The 24,832-nt window shown below is 38.8% G+C and overlaps 1 protein-coding gene across 1 annotated transcript; it reads right to left on the reverse strand.

Annotated features, from left to right (window-relative positions):
• Nucleotides 1-575: 575 nt before the first annotated feature.
• On the reverse strand, nucleotides 576-19,981 carry LOC127617200 (matrin-3-like). The gene is made up of 21 exons (XM_052089126.1): nucleotides 19,874-19,981; nucleotides 14,925-15,831; nucleotides 14,374-14,435; nucleotides 12,705-12,743; nucleotides 11,749-11,852; nucleotides 11,306-11,364; nucleotides 11,062-11,178; nucleotides 8,100-8,225; nucleotides 7,832-7,993; nucleotides 6,800-6,924; nucleotides 6,148-6,715; nucleotides 5,352-5,469; nucleotides 5,192-5,211; nucleotides 4,943-5,065; nucleotides 3,488-3,616; nucleotides 3,276-3,398; nucleotides 2,618-2,748; nucleotides 2,214-2,508; nucleotides 1,461-1,671; nucleotides 1,209-1,324; nucleotides 576-869 (listed from the first exon to the last, which is right to left on the reverse strand). Exons 2-21 carry the CDS (start codon nucleotides 15,684-15,686, stop codon nucleotides 816-818), a joined length of 3,444 nt encoding a protein of 1,147 aa, XP_051945086.1. The 5' UTR covers nucleotides 15,687-15,831; nucleotides 19,874-19,981; the 3' UTR covers nucleotides 576-815.
• Nucleotides 19,982-24,832: the final 4,851 nt, after the last annotated feature.

A 24,832-nucleotide genomic window follows, 5' to 3' on the forward strand; every position in this document is an offset into this window, starting at 1 on the left:
AAATTTAAATACTTCAGTAAAGTACAGATACGCAAAAAAGCTACTTAAGTACAGTAACGAATTACATTTACTTCGTTACTGTCCACCACTGGGGAGTAACCTACTAAGTGGGAATTGGGCATTCCAAATTTGTGAGAAAAGGCGATGAAAATAAATTAATAAAAAATAAAAAGACCCAAAATTTACAGATCAGATTGATTTACAGAAATTGGGGAACCAAGTCCAATATTAGCAATCTAGATATATTTTTTGACATTCAGTGTGTCAGTGGTCCAAAAAGAAAGCTTGCCAAATTTCCAAAGCCTTAAGCATACCATTACTCTGCAAGTGCAGATGGAAAAAAAAAAAAAAGACTGTGGCTAGAAGTTTTAAACTCTAAACCTGTGATAACCCTCCCTTTTTATTACATTTGATTTCCAGGACCTAAATATAACCTGTAGAAATCTCCTATATTACATTATATCACTGAATTTGTGAGGCCAAGAATTTTATTTTCCTTTTACAAAGAGAATTATAAAAAAAAAAAAAAAAAAAAAAATCACAAGAGAAAATTATGACAACAGGCAGAGTCTGAGGAATTCTTAGTTTAATAAAAAAAAAAAGGGAAAACAGAAGGACACCGTAGTAGCAATAAAGGCATAAAATAACTGCACATCTACATTAAGATAACTAAACAGTTAAGTATTACTGATGTGTCAGTTTTACTACATAAAAACTTTCTAATTACCACATAAGCGATCCCTCAGGTCATACTAAAAGTAGATGAAAGTCAATAGCATAACAGACATATCGAGAGATGTTCCAGCGTTAATGGTTCACTTCTTTGTCACATTACTCTGCACTTTGGCCTTCTCCTTCTCCAGATGTTTCTGGTGAGAAAAACAGAACATATTTGTTTGAGAATCACATTGTATTGCAAGAAACATTTCAACACAACAATGCCTTGTGGGAAATAACAATTTTGCAGAGTTGCTGTAGCCTCACCATTTAGCATCTGATCTGATATTATTAAATTTGTAGGTTAAACAAAATCATAAAGGTATCATGAAGATGTAATACAGAAATTCCAATGTTACACAGATCAGAATCCTGTTCTGACAACTTGATAAGCACCCTAACCAGTGATGGTTCTTGGGGTATGGCTTTTACAGTCACAGTACTACAAGTAACTAAATGAAAGTAACTTTGTTTTGGAGAAATGGGGTCACCTTAAGTTTATCATAGTGTGCTTGGCTACAGCAGTGAACTTTCTTAGCAGTATCCTCATTGGAGTAAAACAGGAAACAGACTCTGCAGTAGTATCCCATCTTTACGAACTCCACACCTAAAATAATGAATAAACAATGTTAAATGTGATTTATTAGTAAAAATTTGTCTTTAAAGATTACACTGCACTAGGCAACAGTTTCCCATTAAAGAAAAATACAGTGGGTCACAAAGACCACCTCAAGTCATCTTACCTACTGGGACATTAGGGTCATGTGCCCCAAGAGTAGCAAGGCTTGTTTCAGGCTTGGTTTCAGGCTTAATTTCAGTTTCAGGCTTCATTTCAAGCTTAGTTTCAGACAGTGGTGGTGTTTGTGTGGGTGTAGTGGCTTTTTCCTCAGTCTCCATACTCTTCTCCAATTCAACAACAGGTGGAGTGGCAACAGCCTCTTCATCTTTAGCCTCCTGTTTAAAAAACAGCACAGGAAATCACTGGATAAAGCAGGTGCATTTTGGTTGGCAATGTAATAGTACTGTATCTTTTTACATTTACTTGTGATTAAGTGATAAACTTATATTAACAAGCATGAGCCAGGGGGTTTTAATGACCGAATGATATTGCTAGATAAGTTTAGTTTTCTGTCCTTTGTTGCAAAGAACATATAAAATAGTTAGTAAATTTTTCAAAAAGCCAACAAAATGTAGGTTACGTGACAGCCTTGAATCTTGATTTACTATTGCTATTTGGAGGCAAATGGTATTAGGAGGGGGGAAATTTTTATAATAGACAGCATTTTATCAGATAAAACTTTGTCAAGATGAGTCATTAATATTTTTGATTCATTTTACTGGAAGAGAGTATTTTAAAAGCATACACCTGCTAAAAGTTGAATCAACTTTTAGGAGTACACTTGCTTACAGATGGCCTCAAAGCTTTTGACTAAAAGTCAAAATTACATTTCATGGGATCTCTAAGCATGCCATCCTCATCAAATGAGGCCACTCACAGTTTCAGTCTCCATGTTTTGGACCTCTGCTGTGTCTTTGCTTGGTTCCTCCTCTGGCTCTTTCTCCACCTCAGGAGCAGCTTCTTCTGAAACACTTTGCCTTTCACTTTCTTCCTGGTTCTCTACCTCAGGTTTATCTGTGGCAGGAATTTCCACTTTGATCTTCTTGGCAGAGGGTTCTTCCTCTTTCTTGCCATTATTTTTGCCAGAGTTGCTGCTCTGGGCCTCAGCATCTCCAGAGCGCTCCCTCTTGGATGGCTTTTTATCGTCCGTTTCTGGGGATGGAGGTCTGTGTCTGCAAGAGAGGAGATTATATTGGTAAAACAGACAAAACTATAAGACACATGCTCAAAGACAACAGCTATTTTTCAAGCAAAAAAAGAGGACCTGAATGTCAAACTGACCCATGTTTAAGTTGCTTATATTTCCTGCTTTTGTAGACAAGTAATCGTTTGCCTTCAAATTTAGGTGCATTTTCCTTGTAGGCCTCTACCATTTTCTCAGCATCTTCCCCTTTTTCCATCTCAATGAAGCACTGAACAAACATGATAAACATCACAACATTGTTATCTACAAAATTCCAATAACCATTCATTACAAAAAAAACTAAAAAACAACTAGATTTTGTATCTTAAACTAGGCCTATGATTATTATATAAACAACAAGCCAGTAATTATAAATATTTAAGTCTCACAAACCATATTTCATAATGTGGTCCATGAACGGTTAAGTAACCAAACCAAGTTAACAGTCCTTGTTTCATTTTAAGTAGGAGAAGAAGAATAAGAAACTGCTCTTTAATGTGTTTTTTCGACTGATTCATTATGAGAACCGGCCAGAAAGGGTAATTTGTGAATCAATACAGAGGTCAGGCTGCATATTTGTTTTGTTTAAAGCCAGAAAAACAACACAAGAGAAAGACACAATACATTCAAATTTGAATGCAAACTTTGGTAAAATCTGATTTTTCTGACACTGTCACTGTAGGACAGAAGAGCAAGAAATACTGCATTATATCATTTATTTTCTCCTTTTGCACCCCTTAGAAACAGATCCATTACCTCATTGCGTAATCGATTAACAAAATATCTTCTGACTTTTCCAAATGGTTCAGCGATTTTCAGAATGGATGCATCTGATGTTTTAAAAGGTGGAACATTGCCAACGTAGATAACTTTGCCAGTCTGCAGATGTTGCATAAACATGGGAGTTAGAAAGTTTAATCCTTGTAGATTCAGAAGCACTTGATTCAGGGTGAGTTAACAGGTCTTACCTGGATGGTTGGATAGGTGTGTGAATGGTAAACTTTCACTGGTTTTCCACACACAGATGCGATGACATTTCCACTGTAGAAACTAGACATTGCTCTTGCCTCTTGTTCGCTGGAGAGCTCAAGAAAGGCCTTTAACACAGATCACAACAACAAAAATTAAGAAATATTTAGGGCTGGGAAATTTAACATGCACATTTCTGCGATCAATATTTTTAACATGTAAAAAAAAAAGAACACAATTAATGCAGTATGCCCCCCCCCCCTTCCTGAGCCTAGTTGTTCCTGGCAGGCTACTCTGCCTTACAGGCTCCATATGGTTAGGAATAGGGTGGTGGTGGGGTTAGAGCATCTGCTGCTTGCCTGGAAAATAGTCACCTGTGTACAATGTGAAACTGATGTTTTTCCCCACTTTCTGTGGTTAATTGGCATATACACATTTTCAGGAGGTACACACTCGACATGACTATACGTCTTAACACAGAAACTAATTGTGTGGAGCAGTGCATTCTTAGTTACACGCGATGCATTTCCCGGGCATAATAAACACGGGAGCGGATTTACTGCATGGAGACTTCACGTGAACCAGGCACACAAAGAGATACAAGCCTGTAAATGCCCAACTACTGTTGTCTGAACCAGTTTCAAAAGTGGAACCGTGAAAGAGAGACCCCATGTGTGCGTGTGATAGAGACTGAAGGACCTGTCCATTCAGGCAGCTGCAGACAGGTATACTTGTAGAGATGGAATGGCAGCTAGAGAAAATAATAGTTCTGAGATTTTAAACTTCAGCAAATTAAACTTCAGCATTCAATATGGTTTATATCTGTATGTATAGTGTCTAATAATGCATTGTCAACGTACAGTACACTTAAGCTTATCTTGCCAATAAAGCTTGAATTAAATTGAATCTGCCCATTTGATCCTATTATTAAACAAAGTCCACTGTAAAACGGCAGAAGAGATAAAAAAAAAAGAAAAAAGGAACATTTGAACATGTACATAATTTAGTAAATATATTCATGTAAAAATGTTTATTGTAATGTACCATAATTTACTCGCGATTAATTACAGAAAATTGTGCGATTAATTAGTTAAACAATTTTAATCGATTCCCAGCCCTAGAAAAACACATTTTGCCCAGAAAGGTTTACGATTCACACCAATTTTGAGCTCTTTTTAGTGAACTTTGAAATAAATTATACAAATACCTTGAAATCAACTCATTGTACTCAAGCAATATTATGCACCTCATTTGCCACCAATAATAATGTGTGTGTGTGTGTGTATTGATCGCCCAGTAGTTGTGGCGATAAAAATCTGCCAATACACACATTATTCCTACAAAAAAAGGTTCCTACCACACAGCGGTGACCTAGTTTGATAGTCTAATAATTACAATTAAGCCATTGCAAACACAGTGTGCTGAACCTTTAAGCAGCGGAATATCCAAGTTACCTCAGGCCTCACATCCAAGATCAGGTGCCGGACCACTCTCCCAAATGGCTTCGCAAGAGCAAGGAGTTCATCAAGATAACTGTAGCCACGTTTAAACCCAACAACATTGACAACTCTCAACCCCTACAATTAGAAAACCCTCATTAGTACTGGTTTAAAAGCATATGCGTATATAAATGCGCCAAGCAATTAATAGTGTAAACATTTTATATAGTGCACACAGCAACGAATAAATTAAACTTCACTTACTCCGCTTTCCTTGGCGCTTCCTAAAACAGAAAAGATATACAAGGGCGCTTGTTTAATGGACTGACTTTAGAAAATTCTTGCTTGTCCTCTAAGACCTACATAATAAACATTTTATAAATACAGTTTGGCTGTTAGGCTGATAATCTTTAAAAGGCACTACCTGATTTTTTAGCTTTGGACTTGGAGTATTGTTTCTCAGCATCCTCTTCTTCTGCTATCTCATCAAGAGTAACAAACTCATCTATGTTTTCAGGGAAGTCAGTTTCACCTTGATCCTCCTAGTATAAGACAGGTAGTCAACAGAAATGCAGGTCAGAACAGTTCAATATTATTGTTCAAAGAATAGTTCACACAAAAATTAATATTCTGTCATTTACGCAGCATTGTGCTGTTTTCTGACTTCTGTGGAACATAAAGAACGTTGATGATGCTGTTCTTTTCAATACAATGGAAAAATAATGACCAGTGCTGTCATGTTGGAAAAAAGATTTGAAAAAAAGTCCACACAACTCTTAATATACACCATTAAGTCTTCTGAAGATACATGACAGCTTTGTGCTGAAACAGACAGAACTAAGTTGGTTTAAAGTTTGAAAATGAGCATACCAGCGAAAAACAACTTAAATTTCAGTCTGTTTCTCACACAAAGCCACCATATGGTTTCAGATTCAGAACACTTGGAAAATTGAGAACAAGTCATATGGACTACTTTATCACCTTTATTAATCTTGACAGTCATGGTCACAATATTTCCATACAATATGTTGCAGTATGGAAAAGAGCTGCCTCAACATTGTGAAAAAAGAAAAGAAATCTCCTTTTGTTTTCCACAGAAGAAAGTTATACAGGTTGAGCAACAAGAGTGGTAGTAAATGAAAGAAATTCTAATATTTGGGTGAACTTTTCCTTTAAGAAATAAATGGGTAGTGTAGATGCTGATGTGCAAAAGGTCCTGCCTGCTCTGTTTTGTCCTCTTCAGCAACATCATCTTCAGGTTGTTCATCATTTTGTTCCTCTAGCTCTTTAGGAAGCTCAGCGGTAATCTCCTCCTGCTCACCCTCAGATCCCACAGGTTTCTCCAGCATAGTCTCAACCTGTTTTTCATTAACGTCGTCTTGTTTCTCCGCAGTCTCTGCATCATCTGTACCATCTTTGGTTTGCTGTGCTTCAGGGTCCTCATCCTCTACGGTGGTGTCAATATCTTCTGGCTGGGTACTGGCTTGCTCTGGATCATGAGATGAATTGACATCATCTGCAGAGGGCCCTTCATCAAAATCCTCTTCGTCTCCATCACGTGCTTCCATAACATCAGCTTCTTCATCATTTGATCTATCTCCCTGGACTGCATCTTCATCTTCAGGCTTTGATTCCACTTTTTTCTCATCTGAGCTCTCCTTTGCTTTGGAGCTAGAGGATCTCTGGCTCCTTGATGAAGGTTTGTCACCAGTTCTACTGGTGCCGCTGCTACTGCTGCTCTTGCGGGTATGTTCTTCCTTTCCTTGGCCATCTTTGCCTGGTGGGACCCTGAAATATCAAAAGAACATATTACACATTTGGCTTATTTTCATTCTGAAGATATCAATGGTTTCCCAGGAAAGACTAACTTACGTTAGTGTCTTGTACTTTGTGCAGATGTTCAGTCGGATGGATCTTCCACTGATAGTCAAATGATGGAGAGTGTAGTACTTGACCAACATCTCTGCATCTTCATGATTGCGGAATTGAACAAAAGCCTTTATAAAACAAGTCAAAGTGGAAAAGAGATTAAGGATGGGCAATATAATTGAAAATTCATGATATATTTGCAATGATTAACTGGAGCAAAATTGTCCATCCATCCATCTTCAACCGCTTATCCGAAGTCGGGTCGCGGGGGCAGCTACTCCAGCAGGGGGCCCCAAACTTCCCTATCCCGAGCCACATTAACCAGCTCTGACTGGGGGACCCCGAGGCGTTCCCAGGCCAGTGTGGAGATGTAATCTCTCAACCTAATCCTGGGTCTTCCCCGAGGCCTCCTCCCAGCTGGATGTGCCTGAAACACCTCCCTAGGGAGGCGGCCAGGGGGCATCCTTACCAGATGCCCAAACCACCTCAACTGACTCCACCTCAAAGGAGCAGCAGCTCTACTCCGAGCTCCTCACGGATAACTGAGCTCCTCACCCTATCTCTAAGGGAGAAGCCCATTTCGGCCGCTTGTACTCGCAACCTAGTTCTTTCGGTCATGACCCATCCTTCATGACCTGAGAGAACCATGGCCTCAGATTTAGAGGTGCTAATTGTGGAGCAAAATTGTGAATATCAAAATTATTGTAAGGAGCCTTTTCTCCTGCAAGCTGCATCAAACGATTATTGTTTATTTCCCTTCATTTTACATGTAATAAAATGTTTTGGAAAAAATATCTGCATGCAAATATTCCTGCTAATGAATATTTATAGTGGTGCATAGAAATTAAAAAATATTAAACAATTTGTTTAGTAGATAAAATTGTGTACAACATGCCTTGATCATTTAAAAAAGACGTATCTTTAAAAAATAGGGAAAATGGGTAATAGGGATGTTTATTGCAAATAATTTAATAAATAACTTGCAGCACATTTAAACATGATATTTGTCTAAAAAATGCTGTATTTGCAACATACCTGAGCATTTAGGAAAAGATGTTTCTCAACAGTGCCAAATCTACGAGCTACTGTAAGGAGCTCCATTTTCTTGTCACTCCCTTGTGGCAAATTGGAGAAAAACACCACCTGGCTCTCTCCTTCCTTCACAGGTTTAGTGTCTCTGTCTGGTCTTCCAGATTTCTGAATTGATAAAACCAAAGAAGCTGTATTGGTCTATTTAACAGCTAATAGGTTGATTTTAACTACTTTCTGACTTTGAAACCCTAAATATTTTATGCCATCTTACCTTTATTACCATCAGTTCCTTAGACAAATAAATTTGTATCTCTTTCCCTTGTAAAATGGCAGGTTTGCGCTGGTAGTAATTAGCCATAGCCAAAGCTTCCTCATGTGTCTGCAGCTCCAGGAAAGCCTTTGAAAAATAATCCAGAGATAATGAGTGCACAAAAAAAAAAAAAAAAAAAAGGTCATTGCACCATGTAAATTGGAATAAAGAGTGGCTCAAAAATTATTTGGAATAGTTCACCCAAAAATGAAAATTCTCTTATTTATTCACCCTAATATCATCCCATACGTGTATGACTTTCTTCTGCAGAACATAAACGAAGAGTTTTAGAAGAATATCTCAGCTATTGAGCTATATTAACCAAGCAGCAAGATGGCGCCAGGTTGTATATGTTGGCATGCCATTGCTCCCTGTTTAGTTGATACGTTTTCATTATTTTTGTATGTCTGGCTGCATATACTTGAGCAAGAAACGCCACAGGAAATGTGGTAAACGAGAGGGAGCTTGCGCTGTTGTGCAGATGATGTTTAGATGCTCATACCTGCTGCCTGTCTTTCCAGTTCCCTCTATGTCAATGATTGTTCTGACAAGGAATAAAAACAGAGGAGTAAATCGCTCAAATCTTTGCTCTCTGTGTGGCGGAACACCGACGGAATTAAAAGGTACCTTTTCTAATCTGCCTCTTCAATCCACTTCAGTGCAAATGGCTTTGGTAATGCACAATCTCGTCAACAAAACTCTTTTATCTTTCACATGAATTAGATTTTTTTATTTGCTACTGAAACATGGCTAAATGTTGCAGAGACAAGCCCTCTTCTTAAATGGTACTACTCGGACGGACCCTTGGACAAGAACATGGAAAAGCTGAAATTAAGTGGCTGAAAGACAAATTACAGGTGTTTTATGATATTCAGAAAGAATGTTTATTAGTTTATCAAAGAGTTAAGGTTGCTAGATCTACCTATTTCTCAGGCATTATCTCATGAAATAGCAATCTGGAGTTCAGTTTGACACCGTAAATAAAGTACTAAATCCGTTTATTAAAACTTATGTCGTTTTGTCCTTTTCACATTTAAAGGATATTATTTCAAACCTGAAAAAGACGACTTCTTATGATAGCTTTGGTTTATTGCCTGGTAATAAGCACTCATGTAAAACTAAATTAGGAGTAATTTTTTTGCTTTAATTTGATCGGCAGATAAATGCTGTTGTGAAAAAATGGTTTCTTTCGGTTAAGATCTATTTCAAAGCTAAAATCTATCCTTTCTTTTAAAGATTTGGAAAAGTTATGCACGCTTTTATTTCTACCCATTTGGACTACTGTAATGCCCTGTATTTAGGTATTAGTCAGTCCTCTGTTTCTCACCTGCAGCTTGTGCAAAATGCTGCAGCACGTCTTAACAAATACCAAAAACGGGATCATATTACACCTGTTTTGGCATCATTACATTGGCTAAAATTGAATCCAATATAATGTGCTACTAATCATTTTTAAAGCCTTTGGTGGCTGTGTACATAAAAGATTTAATCAACCTTCACCAATCCCAAAAATCTTTGCATTCTATTGACTAGCTGTGCCTCACGTTTCCTCTGTCTCACCTGAAGTGCAAGGGTGACTGTCCTTTTTCCATTGTAGCCACTAGATTGTGGAATGATTTGCCTGTCTATTAAATCTGCTACCTGCGTTGGTGCTTTTAAATTCGGCCTCAAGACTTATTTAATCACATTGGCTTTTGAATAAGTATTTGAATATTGTTAATTGTATTTATTGTGATAATTATTTTAATCTGTCTTTTTTCCTTGTAATGTTGTAAATGTATATCTCTGTACGGCACTTTGGTCTACTCTTGTGGTTTCTAAAGAGCTTTCTAAATAAAGTTGAGCTCTGTTGGGTCATACAATACATGTGAATGGTGACCTAAATTTGAAGCTCTAGACAACATAAACGTAAACCATAAGACTCCAGTGGTTTAACCCATGTCTTCTGAATTGATCCAATTGGTTTTGGGTGAAAAAAGACCAAAATGTCACTCTTTTCTCATTGTACATCTTGGCATTGTAGTCTCTAGGCACGATCATGATTTCAAGCTTTATTACACTTCCTAGTGCTTGACGCATGTGCAGAGCGCTAGATGGCACTAGGAAGTGTAATGAAGCTTGAAATCATGATCGCCAAGAAGACTGCTGTCAAGATTTATAGTGACATTATGAGTTACATTTTGGTCTGTTCTCACCCAAAACTGACTTGATTGCTCCAGAAGACATGGACTACACCACTGGAATTGTATGGATTTCTTTATGCTGCCTTATTGTGCTTTTTGGAGCTTCAAAGTTTTGGTCACCATTTACTAGCATTGTACGGAAGGACAGAGCAGAGATTTTCTCCAAAAAATCTTTGTGTTCTGTAGAAGAAAGCCATACACATCGGATAGCATGAGGGTGATTAAATAACAGAATTTTAATTTGAGTGAACCATCCCTTTAAACCACAATTAAAATGTATGAATGTCTTTGCATTATATAACAAAGAATGTTTAAAATATAAAAAAATATGTTTAAAATATAAAAATGTATTTAGTTGAAGTTCAGACACTTTCTGGTTATTAATCTTAGTGGAACATGTCCATAGTAAATCCTATGAACTACATCTGTGGTTACTCAGCTAGGGCACCTGTGTGCACTTGAGGGGAACAGACCTCATACATCCAATAAAATGACCAGTTGATTAAGGAATTAAAAAGTAGCTAAGAAAAGGTAAGTTAGTTCTAAGAAAAGGTCTAGCATCATTTTGTTTGTAGATGCCACTTGGTTAATATTTTGCCTGCAATGATTCATACATTTTAAGGGGTCACTGTATACGAAATATCTGCAATCATACTGCAAAGAAAAGAAAACGACAGCAGCTTGTAAACAGACTTGAAACAGAGTGATATATATATATATATATAGCTATGGGCTAATACCTTGTTATTCAGCACTAGATGCACACGGATGGTACCAAAGGGTTTCGCCAAAGCAAATAGACTATTTGGTGACAGTGGTTTCCTGTCATATTTTGCCACAACCACTCTACTTCTTATCTAAAATTAGGGGGAAAAAATATTGATGAGTGCACAAGTGAAATGCCATTATTGAAATCAAATGAATACCCTCCAATCAAATATATGTCAGTATTTCTCAGCAGCACAAATATTGGTAAATTATTACCTTAGGAGCCGCTGAATATGATGACATTTTATTTTTCATTCCCATACTGGAATCAGCCCCTTAAAAAGAGTGATATAAATTAGCCAATATATCATAAGAAAAGTGTATGTTATTTTCAAGTTCTTGATAAGGTAGCTGTTTGGGTGCAAGTAGAATATGACTTCTTATTGTCCATTTTTTCAAACATTTGTCAAAAAGATCTATTCATAATTTTAGGGCTAAAACATATATTAGAAAAATGTAATTACTTAGTGGAGCTTTAACAACAGAATGAGGAAAATCCACAGAAATCTACTGCACTAAATTCTGCAGTTTGACAATTTTATGAAAGTGGAATGCTGATTCAGCAAAACAGTGCTTTTGTAAAAAGATAACAAAAACGATGTCTGCTAAAGAAAATACATTTTGCTTTGTCAGACTACTTTCTCAGAAAGATTTATTACCCCAGTTGGAGCTCATCCCTGATCTTTGTAGACCAGCACCCATTGGAGCTGCTCCCAGCAATCCATCTTGACGACTCTTTGTGTCCAATGAAAGGGAAGTCGACCTAAGGGAAATTCATTTTAATGTTTTTTTTTTTTCCAGGGGTGGGACAATAAGGTTCTCACTAATCGCGCGATGTTATGAGGTTCAAGATTCGATATAATCTCAATTTGATTTAACAATACTTAAGACACGACCATGATTCCACCTGGTATAAAGATGCATTTTTGGTGATCGGATCACATGCGGTCAGCGCTAAATACAAGTACACAATTTACAAGTATTTATGGAGCTTACATTCAGTTGTATTACAAGTGCTTAATTGGTACAGTCTCTTTAAGAATGGCGGCAGTTCAGCTGGCACCTCAGTGTTTCAGTTTAGTGCACGTTAACGAGAACAGTTTCACAGTTTCTTTACCGCATCCATTCTGTGATAAAAATTACTTTCAGAATTTTTACTTGCTGATGAACATTTGACTGTAAAGGATAGCATGGATATTAAAAGACATTATTCTATGAAAGTGCCTAGCGTGGATCTCATCTTTGATGGACACACATTACAAAGAAAAAATGCTCCATTTTACCTTCAAGGACTTAACAAAACAAGGTGATTTCCCAGGTATTCCAGTGCTTCAATTTCTAAAAGCTAAATTCAAGCACAGTCATTTATGATCATATGGACTAAAAACAATGCTGCAAATTTAAAAACATGAAATTTTTGCTTTGATATGGTTTGTCATATATTTTGGTTTGCAATATTTTGAAATTCAATATATTGTCCCATAACTAGGATTAACTACTCTTTTCTTCATGGAGATTACACAGACAAGCAATTTTTGTAAACAAAAATGCAAAATGTCTCAAAATCATTGAGGCAGTGTTTGACAGTGAATGTGAGAATGTGACAGTGACATACATGCGAGTAGAGGGCAAGTGAGGATCCCAGTCCGGGTACCTGTAAAACAACAGGAAACAGTTGGCAGTTGCTTTAGAATTCTTGAGCTCTAAATGTTAAAAACGAATACAAATTTGCACAGAGTTCAGTGTAAGCTTCAACTTTGATTTACTTAATACAGTAGTTTCAAATGTGATCTGATCCCAAATTATGCTGCGCCAAACCCATTGTTCCTGAAAAATTGACTTTTATAAAATGTAAGTGAAAGGAGATGGAATATAACCACAAGTTGTATTGACTAATTTTATGGTTCTTTTTAGTGTCCAAGTATTTTGAAACCATTAAATGGCTTTCCAAGGAATTCTTTATTTAAACTGTTATTCACTGAATTTTTGTTCTTAAATCACATTTGCATTTATTTATATGCCACATTAGTGAGATATGAGAGCTATAATGAAGGGAAAGATAATCATTATAATAGCTTTATTTCCCACACAAAGATTAATTTGAACTAAATTTATGGGGCTTTCTGTCTTTTTGGGAGCTCGACAGCCCATGGACACACAATGGAAAAGTTGAGCATGAACATTCTGCCGAACATCTCCTTGTGTGTTCTACAGAAGGTTATTTGGATTTGGAAAGGCAGATGGTGGGTAAAAGATCATTACAATTTTTGGTTGAATTGTCCCTTGAAGGTTATTAAACAACACTTCTGGTTATCACCATGCACTGAAAAAATCATTTCTGTTGAATTTACTTAAAATATAACTGTGACGGGGAAGGCGGGGTCGTGATTTTACACAACCGGTCCCTTATCAGGCTAATCAAGCCTCTGAGAGGGATAAAGGCGGACTCCAGGCGGTGGTGCAACAGAGAGAGAATGTTTAAGGGCAGCTGTCCGTCCTATGTGTGTTTGTGTCTTTTGGTTTAGTTCTTCATTAAACTATTATTTATATTGTCAAGCCGGTTCTCGCCTCCTCCTTTCCATAGAACTGCCTTTACAATAACAAAATGTTTGACTCACTCTTTTAAGAAAAATTAAACTTATGGTAATTTTATGTCAGCACAACTAGAAACCCATTTTTTTTTTTTAGATATACACAAAAGTAAACTTTGTTTACTTAAAAATGTATGTCACACAAAAATGATCTAGCAACTAAGAGCAAGTTCAAATTAACATTTATATCGCTGTTTCAACTTAATTTCCGTGGTTTTAAAGAAAATAACTGCAGTCAGGGTATTCCCCACAACCTCAGTTTTGTACTTGAGTTTTTGAGTTAGTAGTACTACAAAACTTAATTTTATGTATTTTAAAGATTACGAAGTTCAAGGAAATCACGATTATTCATTTACTATATGTAAATCTCAAAGTTCACCTTAAAATGTATATTTTTTGTTGTTAATGAAATGCAAAAGATATTATAAATATGAATATGAGTAGAAAATATTTCTTGATCATACATTACGGTTGATAATCCAAATGTATTTCAGTATGAACAGAACAGTCTCCATTAGAAAATGATTAATCCAAAGAATACTATAACTGGAAGTTGAGGCCAATTACACAGTAAAACCCAGAATAATTAACAGTTTAGGATTGTAACATTTTACAATGTTTCTAAACGCTATCAGCATGGTTTAAACATCTGAACAGGACATTTGGACACTTTTCACAGAACAGTCCACTTACATTTGCAGAAGGAGTCTGCGGTTTTCGGAATGACGAATCCCAGTTGTGTGCCGAGTCCATTCCTTCACAAACACAGAAAAGGATCAAATAAATATACTGAATACAGCAACAAAATGACCTGTATCTGACAGTAAATTTAATCCTAGAACTAAACAAGTGAAAGCCTTATCCTATTGGATCAAAGCTAACTTGACAAGTTGAACATTGTCAAATTATCCCTCAGCTACCCATCAGCTTTGATTATTGCCTATAAGTGCCACTGATAAATGAGTTCAGAAATGAGCCTGGAATATGTACAAGGTACAGGATTCCTAATTGGAGACAAGAATAAAGACCAAAACTCTTTAACAAGTGTATACTATAGACGTCCAATGTGCTCCTCAATCACATTTAGTGCAATACTGTTAACTAAGCAACAATAAGACTCAACATATACATATATATATATATTATTTAAAAAGAAAAGGTCTTCTCAAACATGTGGGACACTTGGACAAGAAAAGGAAGTGTGTGTGTGTGTGTGCAAGAGGCAAGTGGCTTGAATTACTCACCATGACAGAGTGAACATCAAAATCACAAAGGGCACACACATGGGGAAACATAGGAGGCATGACTCCCAAGAAATCTTGCACTTTTCCCTGGGACGGGGTACCCATTCTTCTCTGCATGAACATGTCATCAGATGCCGATGATGTGGACATGCCAATGTAGGAGTCGTGGGAAAGCTCAGAATATTGGCCATCTCTGCCGCCACTGCTGCTGTAATCTAACATGTCATACCCTTGACCAGATGTATCGCGAATGGAACTATAACCGAAGTCGCCTTGTGAGCGGCTTTGACTCTGGCCGTTGGAACGGTCCAGTCTTCCGCCTTGCATGTCACCCCAATCCTCTCGCCCACCTCTGTAGGAAGTCTCTGAAGAAAGTCTTGATGGATCGCCAGGTATGCGGCGGCCAACTTCCATCTTGCGGTTCTTAAGTTGCATGATAAGATGGGGCAAGGTCTCCACGCTGATGTTCTCCTCTGGAATCTGTGCGAGAGCATCCAGGTCAGTTGGTGACAGACCTAGGCTGGAGAAGAGTTTCATGGTATTGCTAATGTGGTTGCCTGCTCGGTGGGGCAGCTGAGAGTCATGGTCTTTTCCCTCCCCTCCAATTAAACCAGCCATGCCACTATGGGACTGAGAAACAGAGCTGTAGGGATCCGAGTGTGCCTCACCCATACTAAAGTTCAAAGTCTCTGCAGCTGCCAGAAGGCCACGGCCAACAGCAAAGCCTTTTTGAGCACCATCATTGGTCAGTTTCTGGGACATGGTTTTAAAATGATGGAAATTCAAATCAGTGGGAAAAGAGGAACAAAGCGAATCAAAAAGTCCCCAGAAGGACAATCCGTCGATACAAGTCTGGATCTCAAAGACACTTCAGTGAAAAAGATTGCTCCTCTTGAATGAAATGGTTCTGCAGAAACACAATTGGAGCAATGATTTCGAGCATGCTCGCGAAATGGGTTATCAGTGGCACAGGAAAGCAAGACAGTGAACTCCAAATGATACAATGCAAGTAATAGAAGCAAAAATTCTTTACAATGAAGAAACAGTTTGGTACACTGACCAATTAGACCATAAAATGAAGTACCATAAAGAGTTATTAGCACCATTTATTGGGAAAGCTTCGAGCTTTGAAGGAAAAAGAATTAGAATTAAATTTAGATCCTTAAATGTGGTTGTAAGAGACAGGGATTGCATTGCACTGCATAGGCCAGGAGAGGATTTAAAATGTAAAGTTGTACTGTGACTGAAAACTACAAATAAGACAATCAGGAACAGAAATACATTTAATGGAATTTAATTTAAAGAGAAGAATCAGAGGTAATGCTTTTTGGAACCAATCTTAGAACATAACTGACCATGATTTAGTATTACCCGTAAATGGACCTCTGAAAACAGACAAGCCAATAATCGGGCTGCAAGTGAAACACATGGGGGTGCAAAGAAAGAGCGCACAATCTGAAGCGAACAAACTTGGTGAACAATCTTCATCCAAAGAAAAGTGAAAATTTACACACATTAAATTAACGGCTAGTGGTAATGTTGGTGTTTGCTGCAGAAAAAACAATATAAGGTGGCCAAATATGAAAGAGCTTCACAATTGACAAGTTATGCTGAAAAAACAAACAAAAACAATTTTTGTTTCCGGAAAGCTGAAATGACATTGTTTGATAACAACATTTCTTAGAAAACAGGCAGATGCTTCAGTACTACATAATTTTATCTTAGCATCAGCAGAGAAAAAAGTAAAATAATAATTCCAAGACTTAAGCAAACTATATATGCATTTATTCACAATATTAGGTTTTATTGTGTCCAGTCGCATGTCCTGGAGATTGTGCATGAGTCTGTATTTCACAGATAATCTTTAATTTTCTATGAACAAATCAAGCTATTTATGTAGGTCTACATCATGTTTTAAAACACTTTGAGGATTCTGAGCAACAGGCTCTTTTCTGAATTGTAATGATGAATGAATTGATGACAAGAATAGAAAGAAGAGTGGAAGAGTATAAACGCCTTCCTGTTGTTAAATGTTTGAAAGGTTGATGACTTATCTTTCAGACCAACAATACTATACAATACTGGTATGACTGAAAAGGTTAGTTTGAAAAGAGAATGCTTAGACCAGAGGTGCACAATATTTCTCCTATGAAGGGCCAAAAATCAAACTTGATTGAGGGCAGTGGGTCAAAAGTAAACGTTGCATATATCAAACTGTATTATTTTAAAATTAAACTAGTAATACTGCAAAACACACAGAACTATAATTTAAATCATCAAGTGTCCAATACTTGCACTATGCACATAATTGATTTTAATATAATTTTTATGGACGTTGTGTCTCTCTCATTTGTGAGTGACTTTGAATAAAATGTCTGCTAAATGACAAAGTAAGCCTATCTTCAAATGTGGTTACGGCCTCTTTAAGAAAAGCGCATCTCCTCACATTGGACTCATGGTTGTTCTGTGCAGTTTCGGAGAAATTAAGATACAATGACATGACGTAATACTATCAAGCAGGATATTGTTTTGTGACAAAGATGATATTCAAGATATTTCGAATCATAGACCTACACACTGTTCTGTATTTCACTACCACATAATGGGATAATAGGATAATTTAATTAAACAATGCTGTAATAGGGGCCTAGGTAGCTCAGTGAGTATTGAAGCTGGCTACCACCCTGGTGTCGCACGTTCGAATCCAGGGCATGCTGAGTGACTCCAGCCGGTCTCCTAAGCAACCAAATGGGCCCGGTTGCTAGGGAGGGTAGAGTCACATGGGCTAACCTCCTCTTGGTCGCAACTAATGCTTCTCCCTCTCAATGGGGCGCATGGTAAATTGTGTGTGGATGGTGGAGAGTAGCATGAGCCTCCACGTGATACGAGTCTCAGCAGTCATGCACAACCAGCCACGATATAAGATGCACGGATGGACGGTCTCAGAAGCAGAGGCAACTGAGACTGTTTTGAGGTGAGTATCCGTGCCACCACTAAGTAGTGGGAATTGGGCATTCAAAATTGGGAGAAGAGGGAATTAAAAAAAATAAAGCTGTAAACATTTTTTGCATAGTTAATGCATTTAGCCTACTTTGATATGAAAACTATTTTCCTGTTGTGCTATCAAAAACTTTAATTGTACTTTTGCTTCTTTTCTTAAGAGGTGAAGGATTAAGGCTGAATGAATTACATTATGAAAGGAATTTGTAAAAGCTACAAAGCACATTTCTGCAAATTAAAAAATTGTGAGGCCTATTAATTTCATTGACTCCAGAATATGATTATGATTAAGAACTTGCCGAAATATGGCACTGTATCTTATGGTTATTAGGCAGATAGTTGCAAGTAAATGTGATATCCTCACGTTTGACAAAATAATTACAATATGATGCACACAGATGTTATACAAACCCCAAAACATGTTTTAGGCAGAATAAGATGAAATATGAAGAATTAGCTAACTGCATTACCGTTTGTGTCTAGCTGGCAGAGCAGAAAAGGAATTGTTGAGAGTACTGGTCTGTTCACGTATAAGTGCTTGTCGTAATGTTGTGCGGTGTTTGGAGTGAATGGAACCGTTGTTTATATTGAAATACTCCCTCATCTTACTTTATCAAGCCCGCATCATGGGTATGCTTCAGTGGTCACGTTCACGCAGATATGAAATGCTGTACAAGTTATAGTGCACGATCAAGCCAGATTTAATTTTGGATCACTGTTTCGCAAGTCCACCTAATTACCTGTCATTTATTGTTAACGCATCTGTTCACGCTCCATTTTAAAACAGCCAGGTTCTTTCTGGCGGTATTGAATGCCCACCTCCGACTTTGGAGCTGGCCAATCATAGTGAGGATTTTGGGGTGGCACCTGGGATGGCCAATGGAGCGAACTTTCAGACAGCACTTTTTTTAAAGGTTACTGCATATAAATAAAAAAAATAAATAAATAACTTATATTCTCTATTTTTCAAATAAGCTCTAGTTTACACTGCTGCTTAATGACTTGAATCATCATAAAATATATAGTGCATTAATGAGATACTTAAGAAGGGTATAACTGTTTAATAGGATTTAGAAGGTTATAGAATTAGTATTTATTTTTTTCCCATTCCATCAATGGTCCACACTCCAGCACAGTAGGTGGCGGGAATGCACCTATCGTTTGTTTTTCAAACACCATAAAACGCCAAAAGCAGCAGCTACGGTTTTTGTAATAGAAAATTTTTAAAACAAAAAGATTCATCAAAAACGAAGAACTGCATCAATGCCATATTTTTGTCATCTATGGCAAGTCGGGCCAAATCAACGGTCACCGCGCGGGCCCTAGGTTGGGCACCTCTGGCTTAGACAGCTTATTCAACAAACAGAAATGTGAATTGTAACTGCACCCCAAAAAGAGTAACAGCTGTGTAGACATGGAAATTGCACGGAACTATTCTCCGTTTTAGTGCAGATGAAGAAAAAGGCGGAAAATGCATGGGTCAGCAACCAGCCAAGTATTGAACAAACAACTCACAACCGTTCCACAATAAACTCAATCACTATACTGAATATCCCATATAACTCCTTAAACCTGTGATCAATTTCTTAAACCAAACAGATTACATAATTAAATTGTTAAATGAGAAGCTGCAATTCGACATTCCGCCCACAAGGATAGTTAGCTTCTAAAAATGTTTAAATGTTTTAAGTGAATATTCCATAAACATGAAAGGATGTGTGAAAGAAACCAGTCACGCTAAATAAAATATAAAGGAAGAGGAAGAGTAACGATAGAAACAGCATGAAAAAGGCGCTACAGGAAGGACTAAACAACAACGAGCAGGCCTAACCGAAACCCTCCAGCTAATAAGTATTTCGAACCACAAATCAAATTTATTATGGACTGTATTTCAAATAACAGTGTGTTACATACTTTTTGTCTCTGGATTGGAGTGTAATACTACTTACATGTTTGCTCTCCTTTGCGTTTTATTTTTATTGTGTGTGTGTGACGGTTTTGAGAAAACGTGAATCCCCAGCTACTAAGACGATAGCGAACAAAGTGAAGGCAGAAACGATGATGGTAATCATAAAATTTCCTATAGAAATTTCAAAATAAAAGTCTTGTAAAAGTTTTGAAAAATAAAAATAAAAAATATGTCTATACAGATAAAACTATATATAAAAATCCACTCTAAAAATAATGTAAATACAAATTCAAAACTTCCTCCTCCCAGCTAGAGTATTTGTTTTGACGGAAAGGGTGTGGAAAATTATCTTTTTTTTCTCAAATATATTTTGTACAAAAAAATAAACAGTAATTCATTCTCACAAATTGTGTTAGTATGTAAGTGTTACAAATAAGAATATTCTACAGGAAATAAATGTGTGATGTGTTGGTTGGGAGAGAAGGAGATTGTGGTCTTTAGTACATTTGCACTCTTAAACTGGAGTGTCCTATAGAGCACTCCAATGCATTGTTTAAATAAAATGTTGGCTTAACCCTCTGGGGTCTGAGGGTGTTTTGGGCCCTGGAGAAATTTTGACATGCCTTGACATTTGTGCTTTTTTCAGTTGCTTAAAAACATATTAATGGCAACAAACATAACATAACAAACTGGGCTACAATAATATGTGAGCAACATGTATGTACGGGTTTGTATTTTTGAGAAAATAAAGTTTATGCGTGGTTTTTGAAAAAACTAAAATTTTAAGTCACTGAAATAAGGCCATATAACACATACTAAACATTTGTCCACAATACTTTTGAGAACTGGATCTTGTAGCCTAGAGTTTTTGCTACAAAATAATGTGAAAATCATCCTGATCACGCATTCATACAAAACAATATAGTAATTTAACTTTTGTAAGACAATTTTAGTGTTGAATGGTAATATGCGAGGAGGCGTGAACTATCACGAATATTTATGTAATTCACACCTGAGGACACAAAGACTCCTCCTCTGGGCCCATCAATGAGGAATGTGACAGAGAGAGAATGAATGTGAGGAGACTTAATGATCAAAATCAAGTTTTAACTTAAAAGTAGTAATCTGACTATATATATTTTTTTACATAAAGACTTTACTTAATTTTAAGTAAAAAAAAGTCTTTAAAAGTCTCTTCTGCTCACCAAGACTGCATTTATTTGATCCAAAATACAGTAAAAACATTGTGTGAACTCATTTTACAATTTAAAAGAACAGTTTTCTATTTGAATATATTGTAAAATGCCATTTGTGATCAAAGCTGAATTTTCAGCATCATTACTGCAGTCTTCAGTGTCACATGATCCTTCAGAAATCATTATAAGATGCTGATTTTCTAATATGGGCATATTTAAAGTGCATTTTACTAATTTAAACTAAACACATATTTGCAAGCACAAGCTTTGTTGATGATAACGAGGCAGCATAAACTCATCAAAAAATAATCTAAACATTCATATTATTTTTTATATCATATTACATATCATATTTATATCATACAGCATACAATGTAAATAACAACATTTACATGTAACTAAAACTTGCCTATTAGGACATATTTCAAATGTCAATACTTTGAATCCTGTCTGGAAACAGTCCCACTAGTAAAATATGTACGTTAATATAAAATAGCATGTCAGCTAATGAAAACTAATTCACTTACTCGTTTGAAATTGTATCCTTGGCTGGATCAAATCTCTCTTCAAAATACAAATGTTCATCGGAGTTCCGCTCTTCTTCTGAGGAAAATGTTAACTCATCCTTACATCCAGGAGTTTACAAGCACGCAGAAAAGTTTAGTTGTGTTTGTTTACATTAAATCGTATCGGTTACCTAACGTAACCTCGGTTCTCTCCAGACGAGGGAAAGAGTATTGCGTAAGCTAGCTTACGCTACGGGAAAGATTCATCTTTTCTGAGATATTGAAGCCAAAAAATTATCCTTAATTTTTGTATCCATTGTCAACGCAGTGCGGCAGCTGCAGACCTTGAGCGGGCTAGCTAGCGAGCTCATAGGTTGCTCTGCGGCAACTGCTGCAGCCTATAGACGAGCTTGGGCGAACTCGCATCCAATGAGAGGCGTCCGCGCGCTCACTGCAACAAAGCCTGCCAAAATGGGCGTGACTAGAGTGCATATAAGCGTAGTTCAGTAGGCTGGAACCCTGGTTTTCATTGACTGAAGCGAAAATTCGCTGCGTGGCGCTGAAGCACGGCCGGCTACGCAATACTCGTTCCCTCATCTAGAGAGAACCGAGGTTACGTTAGGTAACCGATACGTTCTCTTACGAGAGGTTCTCTCAGATATGTAAGCTAGCTTACGCTCACGGAACCCATTGTCAATGCCGTGCGCTCAAGCATCCACTGTATGAGCCCCAGGGAATTAAGGGGGACCGGGGAGCCCTTATGAGTGGGGAAATAATATTTGGCCGGCAAGAATGCGGGTCATTGATTGTGTAATACATAAGCACATAGTGGGAAGGGAACGACAGAGCGGCGGTGCCGGTCTGTGTGGAATGTGTCCCATCAGTGCAGCTCACCAGGGGAGCTGTAGCATATTAAACCGTTAGTAGTTTTGCCTGCAGAGCGGGCACTTCCATATTGTAAAATCTGACAAAGGTGGAGGGGGAAGTCCATCCCGCTGCCACACATATGTCGTGAATGGAAATCCCGCTGGACCATGCCCACGTGGATGCCATGCCTCTAGTGGAGTGAGCCCTAATGCCCAATGGGCATGGCAGGTCTTTTGACGCGTATGCAGCAGCAATAGCGTCCACTATCCATCTAGATAGTGTCTGTTTCGAGGCGGCGAGACCTTTGGTGCGCCCTCGAACGAAACGAAAAGCTGCTCAGAGCGTCTGAAAGCGGCGGAGCGCGCAGTATACAATCTCAGTGCTCTGACCGGGCAAAGGAGATTGGCGTCGCGTTCGCTATCGGGTGCTGGCAGCGCCGATAGGGAAATGACCTGTGCTCTGAAAGGAATACCGATCACCTTGGGAACATAGCCGTGTCTAGGCTTTAAAATGACCTTGGAGTCACTTGGTCCAAACTCAAGACACGCAGCGCTGACAGACAACGCGTGAAGGTCTCCCACACGTTTGACTGATGACAGGGCAGTCAGAAAACGGTTTTGAGTGAAAGGTATTTCAAATCCACGGATTGAAGTGGTTCGAAAGGGGGCTTTCATAGTTTCGAGAACTATAGAAAGATCCCAGATAGGAACCGATGGTGGGCGCGGGGTTCATCCTTCTAGCTCCCCTGAGGAAGCGGATGACCAGCTCGCTTTTACCCCATGACTGGCCGTGCAGGGGTTCAGCTGAACGCGCAACGGCCGCCACATACACTTTGAGCGTGGATGGGGATCTGCCCTTATCCAGCAGCTCTTGTAGAAATACGAGCAGCGACGACACCCCACATGTCCACGGGTCCAGGTCTCGGTCGGTGCACCATTTTGAGAACACAGACCATTTTGACGCATAGAGTCTTCTCGTGGAAGAGGCTCTAGCGTGTATGATGGTGTTTAAAACTCCTTCTGGCAGAGCGACGGGTAGTCGTTGATCACCCACGCATGCAGCGCCCAGCGCTCTGGGTGGGGATGCCAGATTGTGCCGCAAGCTTGAGAGAGGAAATCTGCTCTCACTGGGATGGGCCACGGCGCTGTCAGTGACAGCTGCGTAAGCTCCGGAACCATGTCTGATTCTCCCAACGCGGGCTATGAGGAGCACCGAGTGACACGCTTCCCTGATCCACTGCATTACCTGTGGCAATAGCGAGATGGGAGGGAAGGCGTAAAGCGGGCGCCTGGGCCAGTCCTGGGCCAGCGCGCCCTCGCTCGAGAAAAATATTGGGCAGTGAGAGTTCTCTTTGGATGCAAAGAGGTCTATCTCTGCTCTGCCGAATAGGTGCCATAACGTCTGGACTGTTTGAGCGTGCAGGGACCATTCCCCTGGGGGAATATTGTCTCTGGACAGTCTGTCCGGGCCGTCGTTCAGGTGGCCTGGCATGTGCGTCGCCCTCAGCGAGCGCAGGTGGCACTGGGACCAACTCAGTATGCGTTTCATCAGATGGAAGAGGTTCCTGGATCTGACACCGCCCTGACGGTTTAGGTAGGATACCACAGATCTGTTGTCCGAACGGACCAGGACGTGGTGACCCTGAATGACCGGGAGAAAGCGCATGAGCGCGTACTCGACCGCTATCATTTCCAGACAATTTATGTGAAGGAGCTTTTCCTGAACTGACCATAGGCCGAAAACCGGAGAGCCCTCGCAGACCGCGCAAGGAGTTTGCTGGTTGTAAGCATTTTGAACGGTCTTTTTGCAAGCGCTTTGTTCAAAACCCTGAGATCTAATATTGGTCTGAGGCCGCCGTCTTTCTTGGGGACAAGAAAATAACGGCTGTAAAACCCCGACTCGCTCAGGGGAGGCGGCACTCTCTCTATGGCCCTTTTGCACAGAAGGTTTGCTATTTCTGAACGAAGCATGCACACTGCTTCCGTGTTCAAAGTAGTTTCGAGCCGCGCTCTGAAGCAAGGAGGACGGCGATCGAACTGTAGCAAATAGCCCTGTTTTATTGTGCTTAACACCCATTCGGATATCCCTGGAATATCTTCCCACGCTTTGAAGCGTAATGTTAGAGGGTGAATGGCCAAATCGCTCTGATTGCTGCACACAGCAGCTGAACAGAATGTGTGAGCGCTTACTGTGCTTATGCTGGACTGCTCGCAGACAGCATGGACAGGCTGTTCTGTGAGTGACTTCCCGATTGAGGTGAATGGGGAAAGAGTCACGTCTGTTAAGTGATGCGCAAGCATAGCCACGAGCACGGGACTTACATACAGAGAAGTGTTTGCTGGCCGTGTGACAGAGCGGGCAGAGAATGGGCGCGCGACGTATTGCGTGAGCGCATTTATTGACTCTAACACTCGAGTGGTTCAGTAACCG

This window comes from Xyrauchen texanus, chromosome 23, assembly GCF_025860055.1.
Source record: "Xyrauchen texanus isolate HMW12.3.18 chromosome 23, RBS_HiC_50CHRs, whole genome shotgun sequence".
Lineage (NCBI taxonomy): Eukaryota > Metazoa > Chordata > Actinopteri > Cypriniformes > Catostomidae > Xyrauchen > Xyrauchen texanus.